The sequence below is a fragment of the Leptopilina heterotoma genome, unplaced genomic scaffold, assembly GCF_015476425.1.
Source record: "Leptopilina heterotoma isolate Lh14 unplaced genomic scaffold, ASM1547642v1 Lhet_134, whole genome shotgun sequence".
NCBI classification, from domain to species: domain Eukaryota; kingdom Metazoa; phylum Arthropoda; class Insecta; order Hymenoptera; family Figitidae; genus Leptopilina; species Leptopilina heterotoma.
In genome coordinates this window covers 1,619,054-1,631,976 of record NW_025110853.1, presented here as the reverse complement: position 1 = coordinate 1,631,976, position 12,923 = coordinate 1,619,054, and the positions used below count along the sequence as shown (strand labels likewise).

The 12,923-nt window shown below is 32.0% G+C and overlaps 2 protein-coding genes across 5 annotated transcripts in view; one reads left to right on the top strand and one right to left on the bottom strand.

Moving 5' to 3' along the window:
- LOC122513113 (G protein-coupled receptor kinase 5) overlaps positions 1 to 5,130 on the bottom strand; it is a 668,663-nt gene extending 663,533 nt beyond the window's left edge. Inside the window, exon 1 of the mRNA XM_043629370.1 lies at positions 5,013 to 5,130. The gene's annotated coding sequence lies outside the window, so the exon portion shown is untranslated. The remainder of the gene's footprint in view (positions 1 to 5,012) is intronic.
- LOC122513109 (cGMP-specific 3',5'-cyclic phosphodiesterase) overlaps positions 1 to 12,923 on the top strand; it is a 186,673-nt gene that overhangs the window by 142,926 nt on the left and 30,824 nt on the right. For all 4 annotated transcript variants that reach the window (XM_043629363.1, XM_043629364.1, XM_043629361.1 and 1 more), the window contains exon 6: positions 4,866 to 5,223. In XM_043629363.1, the coding sequence (XP_043485298.1) occupies positions 4,866 to 5,223 (358 nt within the window). The remainder of the gene's footprint in view (positions 1 to 4,865; positions 5,224 to 12,923) is intronic.

The window sequence follows — 12,923 nt, the reverse complement described above, 5'->3', positions numbered from 1 at the left end:
GTGATCCCAGGGTTGTCCCGGTGTTGAAAAATGTAAAAAAAATTGAAAAAAAATTTAAAGTTAATCAGCCACGGTTTCAACCCTAGTAGAAATTTGTCATAGTATCTTTAAGGGCACTGGACAGTTCCACTGGAAAATTTCGAGGCACTTTACAGTTAAACTGGCTAAAAACTATAAAGTGATGTCACGCTAATTTCTTCAAGTTATTGTCCAGTCAAATTTTACAGTTTCTGATCATCAGTCCTGTAGAAAAACTATACAAAATAATTCACTTGGAAATGTCAAAACTTTCTTTATATTGACGTTACGTATTAAACACGTACAAATTTGAAAATATAACGTTAAATTTTTTTGTCAACAAATTAAATAAATTAAAATTTTACGAAACTATATTTTTACTGTTGGTGTATCTATTGTTCCGTATAATAAATGATTTATAATAAATTATCTGTAAAATTATTTTTAAATAACTACATAATTAAAAAAAAATATAAAAATTACTGATTCTTGAACACATGTCATTTTTTTACATTAAACAACATTCACTTTTTCCTTTAATTAAGCACAACACTGAAATAAATATTATTATTTTATCACACTACAAACTTATAAGTAAACCCTAATATGAAGAATTAATTCAGTTCAAACGAAAAATATCTAGCGGTTTCGGGGAGCGAACTCGGGTCACACTGGGACGAAATACCTAAACGCACGCTTTACGCATCACGGCCGTTCTAGTCGATGGACGATTCCGGAAAAATAAGAACCATACTCTACCGGCAGGTAAAGCAGTTCCCTTTTTCATCTTTTCTAGCTCAACTGGCGAATTACTGGACAGCTACTGCATAACACTCTAAAGTTGAACTTATTGATTATTACTGTATAGAAGTTCTGTCTGTCCAGTTATTCTCATGGTACTGTCTAGGCGTTCCGTGAAATTATGTTTCAAAGTTTGTCGTGGCGTTAGCGCTACCGTCAGTCCAGCAACTGAACAGTGTTGTGTAGACATTTTCCATAAATACATCAGAGTATACACTGAAAGAAATAATTCGCGGGTGTAACTAGAATTATGTCTATTTTTTCCGTAAGGAATTAGTAATAAATTGTTACTGTCTACACGGAGAAAAAAATCAGGGCTTTGTAGCATGGAGTGGTCTGTACCTTTAGCGCATGGGCGCTTCCTTGCGGCGAAAGAACGAACTCGTACGATTGCAGCAAGGCTCCTTACTAAAATAGGGCGAGCTCTTGCTGCAATCGTACAAATTCGTTCTTTCGCCGTAAGAAAGCGCCCATGCGCTAAAGGTACAGACCACTCCATGCTAAAAAGCCCTGATTTTTTTCTCCGTGTACTGTCATTAATTATAGACAGTTCTGTTATTCAGATCGGAGAGCTATACATATGTCAACGTCAATTCATCAATGTAAAACATAACCTCACTTTATTGGACCAATTCTAACTTTTTGTATGTAACAGGTTTGTTAAATTAATATTTATACATATAATAAGAGTATATAATCTTGAAAAGAAATTGTCTTCTGAATTTAAAAAATTAGTTATTTTAATTAACTCAATTAATTGAAGCGAATTTTAAAAAAATTTTTTTTTTCTAAAGGAATTTTCATTAAAAATAAATTTTGATTGAAAAGAAATTTTTATTATTAAATCAAAATTTTAATATTAAATAATTTAAAAAATTTGTTATTTAGTTGTCAACAGTAAAATAAAAGAACAAAATTAAAATTATAAAAACTATAAACTGTAAAACCAAAAGATTTATTTTATAGAAAATATTTCGAAAATGTCAATACACAACTGTTTAGTTACTGAAACTGGCGGTAGCGCTAACGCCACGACAAACTTTGGAACATCATTTCTCGGAACGCCTCGACAGTGCCATGAAAATAACTGTACAGGACTTCTATGCAGTAATAATCAAGTTCAACTTTATATTTTCTTTAACAGTGTTATGCAGTAGCTGTCTAGTAATTCGCCAGTTAAGCTAGATTAAACTTCCATGACTAAAACTGTACAGTAACTTGAATAAATCTAGTCATGCCACGACAAATTTCTACTAGGGAACTACCTTTAGAACGGCAAAATCTGATCCCACGGTTGTCGTGGTGTTGGCAATTGTATAAAATTGAAAAAAATTCAAAGTTCTTCAGCTGCGGTAAAACAAGCTTTTCCCATTGCCTGGGAAACGTTCATAAGCCAGGGTGGCGCCAGAGTGTAGATCTTAGTTGTCCCGGCGTTGCACCAAGGTTTTCACTTGCTTTTTGAAACCTTTACCCAGGGTGTTGCCGGCCTTATGTCATTTTTACATTGACTAGTCAATGTCACACACGAGAAACTGGCGATTTCGTCACTTTTACTTACTTTTGTCGTTCCCTACCTAATTAAAATGATTATTATACACAAGGTATATTTAAAGAGCACAATAATTTATCAGATTATGGTACTGCAAAATTATTTTTTTAATTTTTTAAATATAATAATAAACGGAAAAATAAAGTTTAAAAGTTCTAGAAATATGCCCATATAAATTAATGAATCATCAAACTATCAAGAACTTAATTTGTATTATGGATCAATGAGTGATAAATATTACTCACAGAAACAATTTCTGACTTTTTATTAATAGAGTTGTTATTTTTAATAATATGAAAACTTTCTTTAAATTTTCTACGTCTGAAATTGGTTTCATTACAAATTATTTTCACATTATCAAATTGAAAAAAATGATCATTGTCCTGTGAATGTACTACCAATGAGGATTTCTTTCTGTCACCATTTTTGCAATCTCTTCTATGCTCATTCATTCGATCAGTAATATATCTACTCGTCTCTCCAATGTAGCATACACCATATTGACATGGGATATTATATACTACATGGTTTCTATATCTGAAAATAGTCTGATCTTTATTCTTAGAAAAACACCTGAAAGGGTCTCTCTCATACGTGAAGACTACTTTCAAACCTGAGTCTTTAAAAAGGTTTTTATAAAAATATGATAATTCGTCAACAAAAGGTAAAACAATAAATTTGTTTGTATCAGAAACTAAATTATTATCATTATTTTCATTAAATATTTTTTGAAATCTTAAATTAATAAATTTATTAATAAACCAAGCAGGGTAATCGTTCCGCCTGAGGATGTTAAAAACAATTTTCAAATTTTCTTCATAAAATCTTACGTCGGAAAGTTTTACACTTCTGTCTGTAAGCCCATATATAATCGATATCTTATCTTTCATAGACATATCTGAGTTGAAGTTGACATATCGCCCAGAAAAGGTGCCCTTTCTAAACCAGTTAGTAACAAGTTTATTGTTTTCACGTATTATAAGAACATCTAAAAAACTTAAACTATTGTTAACCTCAACTTCTATGGTGAATTGTAGGTCTTCATTGTACTTGTTAAATTCAGATAATATTCGAGCGATGTTATGCTCTTCTACACAAGTAAAAATTTCGTCAACATATCTGAAATAAAACAAATACGTAAACCCGAGTTTCTTTAAAACGTCAGATTCTAATTTTTCTAAAACAAATTTTAGAGTTCCCAGTTTATTCAGCTGGGAGTATAATAAATTATGGATTTATAATAAACAAAATTTACAACATAACTACTTTTTAAATATCCAAACAAAATTTCCATCCACAATTAATTATTGTCAAAGATGTTTATTAATTGTCAAAGAACTGATCAATATGATTATTATTTTTTATCGAGCTTTCGCCTCTACGAAGTGGGGCCTTTTCAAGAATATATTACACTGTTAATAACACGTGTTTAACATTCTCAGTATCCTCTTCACATTTGAAGTAATACATAATATATAAAAAAACATTAAAACAAAATAATACAAAATTATAAAAACAAACATACAAAAATTACAAGACATCATGAAACATAAAAAAAAACATTCAAATTACTCTTTATAAAAGCACGTGCTAGAATTTTCTCATGTCAAAAACTTATATAAAATAATAGAAAAAAATTTTCATAAAATTTTGATTTGTCAATCACATTTCTATTTGTTTATAATAATTCTTGGTAATTGTTTATACTTATAATAAAATTAATTAAATTATTAATAGAAATTAATTATTTAGTATTTTTTAATTATCCTCTCCAATTACTTATTTAAATTATAAAATTTCAATATTTTAATATTTCTCAATAAGATGAATAAAATAAAAAAGAGATGAAAAAAGTAACAAATTTTCAGTTCCCTGAAGTTAGCGTCGACGCTCAACGTCAAGAAACGTTTTTTTAAATAACAAATGGCATCTTAAGGGAACAAAGACATCCATTTGTTTCCGTGTTACTTTGATATTTTTTATTCCACAGGCACAAAAGTGGCGATTTCAGATAGTAGACGACAGAGAATAAAAATCATTCATATGTTCGACATGCATCAATACACTGTAAAAAATTTAGGGAGTTAACGGACTCGAGAGTTAAATTTTTCAAGTTAAAAATCAACTCCAAAAGATAGTTAATTTCTAACTCCCTTCATTCAACACCCGCGCGAGTTATTTTTTCCATGGGGAGTTAGCATTTGGGTGTTAAATTTCAACTCTCTTTATTTAACTCCCCTGACATTAACTCTCCAATGGGTGCGACTTTTATAGACTCCCCTGGGGAGTTAAAATTTAACTCCCTTTTTTACAGTGTATGGCGTCTATTTTTACCCTAGGGTAAAAATGAGCACCAATTTAATACAGTGGAACAAATGAATGTGTTGAAGCCCTGTCTTCAACTATCTAAAAGCCCCATTTTTGTGCATGTGGGATAAAAAAATGATTTATAAATAAATGACCTTGAAATGTTTAATAAGGAAATAATTCTTTTTAGGACCTCAATGACATTAATGGGACGGCGGGAGGAATTAAATCGATTGGACGAAGGAGAACTTTTCATGGAATTGATACGAGACGTTGCTAATGAGTTGGATATCAATATTCTTTGTCATAAAATTCTCGTTAATGTTGGTTTACTCACTCATGCGGACAGGGGTAGTTTATTCCTGGCAAAAGGCCCTCCCGAGGATAGATATCTCGTTGCAAAGTTATTCGACGTCACGCAGGACACTGAGTTGGATGTGGCAATTCAGAAAGCGAAAAACGAGGAGATCAAAATTCCCTTTGGTGTTGGCATCGCTGGCTACGTGGCACAAAGCAAACAAATCATAAATATCAAGGATGCTTATAAAGTCAGTACATTAGAAAAGTGCACATAATTTATATTTATAACATAATAAGAAAAGAAAGAAAAAGAACAAAATATTCACTTCAATAAAGAGGGGAAAAACTCCATTAAATCAAAAAGAAAAACAATTTCCCATTTTTCACAAATTACAAATTCAAAAATTCTAATAACAAATAACAATAAAAATATTCTAAATTAATAATAAACAAACATATTAAATTTAAAACTCAATGTTCTAAACTTTCAACTGAACGACATTTATTTATTTCTTCTTTAAATTAAATTTTAATTACAATAAATTTGTGTCACAGTAAAAAAAATTAAAAACTAGTGTCTCATTCTTTTTCATATTTTTAAGGAAAACTTTACTAAACAGTAAATTAGAATTTTCGTGAGATGAGATTAAATACATTTTAATTATAATCTCTCTCGGGGTTTGAAATAAAACAATTACAATTTTAACTATATCGATGTATTTTTATACAAATAATTGGATTTCAATTTTTTTTAATTGCTTCCAATTTACGAAAAAAAAAATCGTATTAAACTTTTTTTACTCCAACTTTAAATCGCAATTCAATTTCACTATAAAAGACAATTCTTAAAATGAAAATTCAAATTAAATTGAGCAGACATTTATTATAAAAGGATCGAGGAAATAATCTCGAGGACTTTGATCATTTTTCTTCTTCTTTCTTTTTCTATGAAAAGAGAGGGAAGATCAAAAGAAAGTTTTGAAAAGTTTTTTTAATGTATTTCTTTACGAAAATTCGTAAAATATAATTGAACTATTTTGAACGACGAAGAATAAAACAAACTACTATAAATATACACTATCGTCGGGAATTATCGGTACGGCTGCACGCGCACGGACTAAAGACATACCAATCTATAAATCACGATATTTTTGTAAATACAAAAGTCAGAAAATTAACAAATACACCATTCAAAAGATTATTAAATTCTACGATTAATGATACATAACTGAAAATTTTAATAATTTATACAAAGATTGCAGCAATCGACAAATTTGACAAAAAAATTTAAAAAATAAAATTTTTTTGGAAATTTTTTCAACCCCTGCACATTTTTTAAAAATTGTAGAAAAATTTTAAAACTTACATAAGAGTGATCATTTAAGTCTCATCTTTAATTTAAGACCAAGAGAGTTCAAAAATCTTAATCGGTTAGCGAAATATCATTATAAACGGCCGAGTATTTTCAGCCTAAAATCGTTCAAAATCGACTAATTCAATGCATTTGTCAAAAAACATGCTCGGACGTTTATAATGATATCTCACGAACGGAATAAGATTTTTAAACTCTTTTGGTCTGGAGAGACGCTAGAGGGCGTGCGTGCAGTATAGACACGTTTTTTTAGTTGCATGATAAAATAAACAAAAAGTAAGAGTAAAATATAAATTTGTAGAAAGAAGTGTAATAAAATTGTAGAGAAAAGTTTATTTGATCTGTGGATATATAAAATTTGATTGTTATTTTTCATTTAGAGTTGAGTTTCATAAATATTAAATCATTTAGGGTGACCATAATTATTTTTTTAAAAGTATGACTATACATATTTAAAAAAGAGGACAAACCCGGACACTATTGCAGTTATGGTGGAAGTCAATAACCATATATTTTGTTTCGAATAAACATAATTGATTTTTTAAATCAATTATTGAGAAAAAGACAATACTCATTGTTACATATAAGTATACTTTTTATTATATAAATTAATAAACATTGATAAATAACATTTTCTAAAATTTTCATTAGATCTAGAAAAAAACCTGTTTAATACTTTTCTTATTTTACATTATATTTTTAAGACTTACCCACTTCAGACAAAAGCGGTTAATTTTTCAAAACTAAGTCGTAAAATTTTTTGCAGTCCAAATTTTTAAAATTAAACGCGTCATTGTATATCCACTTTGGAATTTTTACAATTTGCTTACAATTATATTAAACATTCAAAGGATTTTTTACATTTCTTAAAATGTTTTCAACAACATTAATATATACACAGAGAACTTCATTTATATTTCCATTTAAAGTTTCTATTAATAGATCTTTTAATTTTTCTTCTCCTAAATCGCCTCTCCAATTCAGTATAGCAATTTTGGTATTTTTTTCTTGTACTCTTAGCACCTCAGGACACATAAATAAATGAGTTAATGTTTCTTCTCTAAACGCACAAAACCTACACGACCAATCACTGTAGCCCTTCTTGAATGCTCTTCCAATGTTGCCACATCTTATTCGTGCCCAAATTTCCTTGTACTCTTTAATTTTTACTGTTTCACCCCAGTAAACTGCTCCTTTTGATCCTGACAGAATTTCCTTGTAAAGTTTATTAAAAGATGAGTTACAAATTGCATCAAGTTCTAGCGCCAGCTGATGGTTCCACCAATTTACTAGCCCTTCTCGTAGTTTGCGGTATATAACATTCGCATCACCACCCTCCCAAATTAATCTGCAAACATCAGTAGCATCCAAATCATTTAATACGTCATTCACCTTTTTTCCCCAACTGGAAGGATTCCCATTCAGAATTACTCTCATCTCTTCTCTAAGACACAATTTCGGCCATCTATCGTTGCTCATTCTCATGATGTCTCTAAAATATCTATAGGCTCTCTCTCTTCCTGTGAATTCGAATCCCATTACCCCCAATTCTGGTCTCCATATATACATTGGTGTATTTCTAGAAACTCCCAGTGCCATTTTACAGAACCTTCCTTGAATTTTATTAATATTTTTGATATTTTCCCATCCCCATGTCTCTACTCCATAGAGAGCAACTGCCCCAACCATAGAATTCATGAGGTGCATTCGATCAGTCATCTTATCTCTGCCAGATCTCTTCATCAATCCCCAGGTTGCATTTGCAGCTTTCTGCGCTTTTCCTGCCATTGTTTTGATCTGTTTTTCTAGACTGTTCTTCGTTGTTAACCAATAACCCAAATATTTAAATTCGTATTTTTTTTTTTTAATTCGTTTTGCTTCCTCTTCCCTCCATTTCTAAAAACCATCACTTTGGTCTTGCCTGTATTTACCATTAATTCATTTTCGTCCACATATTTTTCTAAAGTTTTTAACATTTTTCTAACTCTTTCCCTTCATTTGCTACAATTGCAATATCATCCGCGTATTTGACAATTCTAATTTTGGTTTTTCCTGTCACTGTACCTCCATCTTCCTTTTTCACCCAAATGTCATCTATATCATCAATGTGAATGTTAAATACAACAGAACTCAATGCACAACCTTGTCTAACACCAGTGTCGACGTCAAATTCTCTCGAAAATCTTTGGCCAATCTGAATTTCCACTTTTGTTTCTCGATAAATTTCTCGAATCATTGCATGTAGCCTTCCTCTGATTCCAAGTTCCCATATCTTTCGAAACATAATATTTCTATTTACCGTGTCGAAGGCTTTTTGATAGTCGATAAAGGCAACATAGAGTCTGCCTCTTCTTACTTTCAATTTTGCATTTATGATCGTGTTGAGTACAAAAATGTGATCCCTTGCACCTCGACCTTTCCTAAAGCCAGCTTGGCTCTCTTTGAGAATTTTACCTCTTTCAATCCAAGTATTTATTCTTTCTGACAGTATATTCGTCAGTATTTTGTATCCCGAATCCAGTAAAGAAATCCCTCTATAATTTTGCACATTGTTTACATCACCATCTTTGTAAATAGTCACTATTCTGTCTTTGTCCCACCCAACTGGCAATTTATTTTCTTTCCATATCTTGTTTAAAGTTGCAGTTAATGTCTCAATATCTTCACTACTAAAAATCTTCAGGCATTCAATCGGGATTTCATCTTCTTCTGTAGCCTTGCCGTTGGCCATTCTTCTTATTGCATCTGATACTTCATTGAGCACAATGTCCGTATCTAAACTATCATCGATGGAACCCAAAGGTTTTTCTAAGTCTTCCAACCAAGGTTGCTCCTTTAATTCCTCAAATAATTCATTTGATAGTCCTTTCTTTAGTAGACTTTCAAAGTGGTTTATCCATTGGTTGTCCTCGATGTCGTTGTGTGTCGTCAATCTCTTAGAAGACCTAAATTTGTTGATAGCTTTCCACCATGCAGACATGTCTCTAGCTTTGTTTATTTCTTCCGACCTTTCATTTAACCATTTCTGTCTCTCATCTTTTAAATTTTTCTTTAATCTTTTCCTACACTCGATCAGTTTATCTTTTTTCTCAGTAGTTTTATCACTGAGCCAATCTTTTAGAAATAACCACATTTCTTTTCTTATTTCTTTGGATTCTTCCGTATACTTATTATATCCTCTTATCGGAGCTTCAGCTCTTTCACCTCCTATCCATTTCGTCATTCCCGCATCTCTTGCAGCTTTCCATATTGATAGTTTAATATTTATCCAATCGTAATTTTCATCATCTTCAACTTCAAAGTTCTTTATAACCTCTCTAATCCTATCTCTAAACTTTTGAGCTTTTTCATTATCCCATATAATCTTTTCCCTTTTATAATTATTGTCAGTTTCTCTGTTAACATTTCGATCCACATTTTTGGTATTCACACTAATTTTGAAAGCAACTGGGAGATGATCAGATTCGATTCTATCTATAATCTCAAGTCTTTCAACTATTTGTATGTTGTCGCGATCTACCATAAACACTAGATTAATGACTGAACCTTGGAACGTATTATTACCACCGACATATGTGATTTTGCCTTTTTCATCTCCTTTTATTCTTCCATTCAGAAGAACTAAACCTAAATCCTCACAGATCTTTAATAGATTTTTGCCGTTTTCATTCACATTCTTATCTTCGGATTTTCTTGTCACAAACACTGATCCTTCATTACATACTTGTGCATCCCCCACTCGTGCGTTCATATCGCCGCATATAAAAACAGATTCAAATTTGGAAATTTTTTCATCTATGACTGACTTTAGCTTGTATTCAATATTTGAAATGCTGGAATTATTATAAATAGTTGTAATACACAGCTCGTTTTTAAAAATTGCTATTAAACCATACTCCCATTCAGATAAGTCCCACCCATTCACTAGATTTTTATTGATTCCTATTATTTGCCCTCCAGCTAATCTACCTTTTTTCCAGGTTCTTTTCTCACAGCACTTTTTGTCCAATATACAAAATCTAAATCCAGTTTACGTAAAAGTTTTTGAGCACTTTCATCATCCAACCACGTTTCTTGTAATATAAATACATCATATGTTTTTAAAAAGTTCTTTATATCATTAAAGTTCTTCGAGCCGTGGGTGTTCCATTGCAAAATACTTATAATTTCTCGTTCTTTCACAACACTAATTAAATCTGTTTTCCAGAAAGGGCTGCTGCTCGAAGTCTCCAATTCTTTCGTTGCATCTTAAAATCACTCCATTAACTACCAATTTTAAATACCCTACTCTGACATTATTACCGTGATCTCTTTCTACATTAGCTGCAAACCTGATCCATTTTTGAATTTCAATTTCTCTTTTTGTGTGGTCTTCTTCAACCCATATTTCACTTCCCTTCAAAACATTTTTTCTTTTCATTATTTTAATTTTTTCTTCAAGATCTTCGCATTCAATGCAAATCATGATTTTCCTGCTATATTTTAATTTTATTTTGTTTTCATATGGATTAAGTTTTTCGATAAATAGCTGCAACAATTCTTGTGGCTCATAGTTTTCCTGCAAATCAAGCGATCTCACGATTAGATTGTTTCTTCTCAATCTTCTTTCTTTTAACTCGTATCAAAGATGATCCTCTGCTATCCAGCCTGGTCTATTTGCCGGTTTATTTCCTGACCTTTTTACGTTGCCTTGCGATGTCCTGTTTATATGTTCCAGATTTTTTCTATGTTTATTCAATTCAACAGAAGATGTAAGATCAATAATATTCGGCTCAATAGTAGGTGTCATATTAAGATTATGATCTTTTTCGCTATTCTTTTTTTTATTGATGTTTCCTCTATTATGGTTATTATTCCAACCTGATTGCTGACTTTGAAATTCCTCCCTATTTCCATTTATCCTGGAGATATTCTCCAGTTCTTTTGCATCTAATTTACTTTCTAACATTTTCATTCTGTTAGACAATTCTTCTTTTTCTTTTATCTTAATTTCTCTCTCGTTCTTGAAAGTTGCTTCCAAAAACATAATCTTATTTTCTAATTCTACTATTTTTTTGTTCATCTCAAATATTTCGGTTTTTTGCGCTATTTTTTCTTGGTCTATCTCTTCTAAATTTATTTCACACTGCTTCACTTTTAAAATCAAATCTTTTATTAACTTTTTTATATTCTGCTCTTTGAAATTAATTGACACTTCAGACACTATTTCACAGTCACTTTTTAATGCATCATTTGATTTTTCGATTTCAGTTGTGCTTTTATCATTGGTAGAAATTTCATAGAGGTTGTTTCTGTGAATTAATTGTTCGTCGTTACCTTCATTTTTATTATAATGATTCACATCTTCATCCAATTTCTTTGAAGTATTAGATATGTCATCTATTCCCTCATTGTTTACCTTTTCCTTATGACTACGTAAGTCATATGACTTTTTGTTTGTAGGTGGCGTTCTTATCATTTTGTTGATAAAATTAAGTATATTTGTCGTATGCCGGTGACCATTGCTAGAGCTCCGTTGCTGAGTACCTTTGAAGCTGTGAGAGAGGTCTTGGAATCGACTTTTAGATCTAACAGACCTGGTTATTCTGATCACAAATGGGAAATAGTAACCATGGAACCTGACATTCGTCTGGACCTATTCCAGGAGAGACAAGAGGAAGGAATTTCACCATTGAATAATCTTACAGCTATCCAATGAGAATGTTTTCCAGGCTACACCTCCATTTTCACTGATGGGTCAGTCTCTGGAGTTGATGTCTCTTATGCGGGTAGTGCTTTTTATATTCCTCAACAGAATTATAGATTTGGAGTAGCGCTGCAGGAACCATCTTCTGCGTATTCAGCAGAGGCATACGCTATTCTGGCTGCTATCCTTTATGCCAAAAGAAATAGTACCCCAAGGGTACTTATTCTCTCGGATGCTAGACAAGTGCTTTCTGACATGAAGGATGTTCTCTCACGGGAGCCGTCATCACAACTGGTCTTCAGGATTCTCGCTGCTCTACATACGTCTGAAGGGGAGGGTCAAAGGATCACTCTGATGTAGATTCCATCCCATAGGGGTATTATGGGGAATGATGTTGCAGATCAAGTGGCTAAAATGGCCGCTAGAACTCCGTTTAGGAAGAGATATGGTCTTCCTCATACTGATGTTTCTAGACATTTTGATTCCCTGTGCCAACGTGAGGTTAGGACATCGTGGCCCTTCTTTGGTGGGAAACCGAAGGGTTTGAGATACTTTAATTGTGTCAAGTTTGATACCGTAAGGCCATGGTTTGCTGGTTCCAATGCTTTTCGACGTGTCATTAATTTCGTTACCCGTCTTAGAACGGGCCATATTATTTGCTCTGATCACTTCGAACGTTTGGGATGGAGAATGGAACTTGATTGCCCTTGCGGAGCAGATAATAGGAGTTTGAAACACTTGTTTATTGAATGTCCCATTTTATCACCGGGTAGGCCGGAGCTCTTTGGATTTTTATATCATAGACTGGGGATTGTTAACCCTGAGCAATTTAATCCGTATGAAATTGTGATGAACCCTACAAAAGAAATGGTCGAGACTTTGGGTAGGTT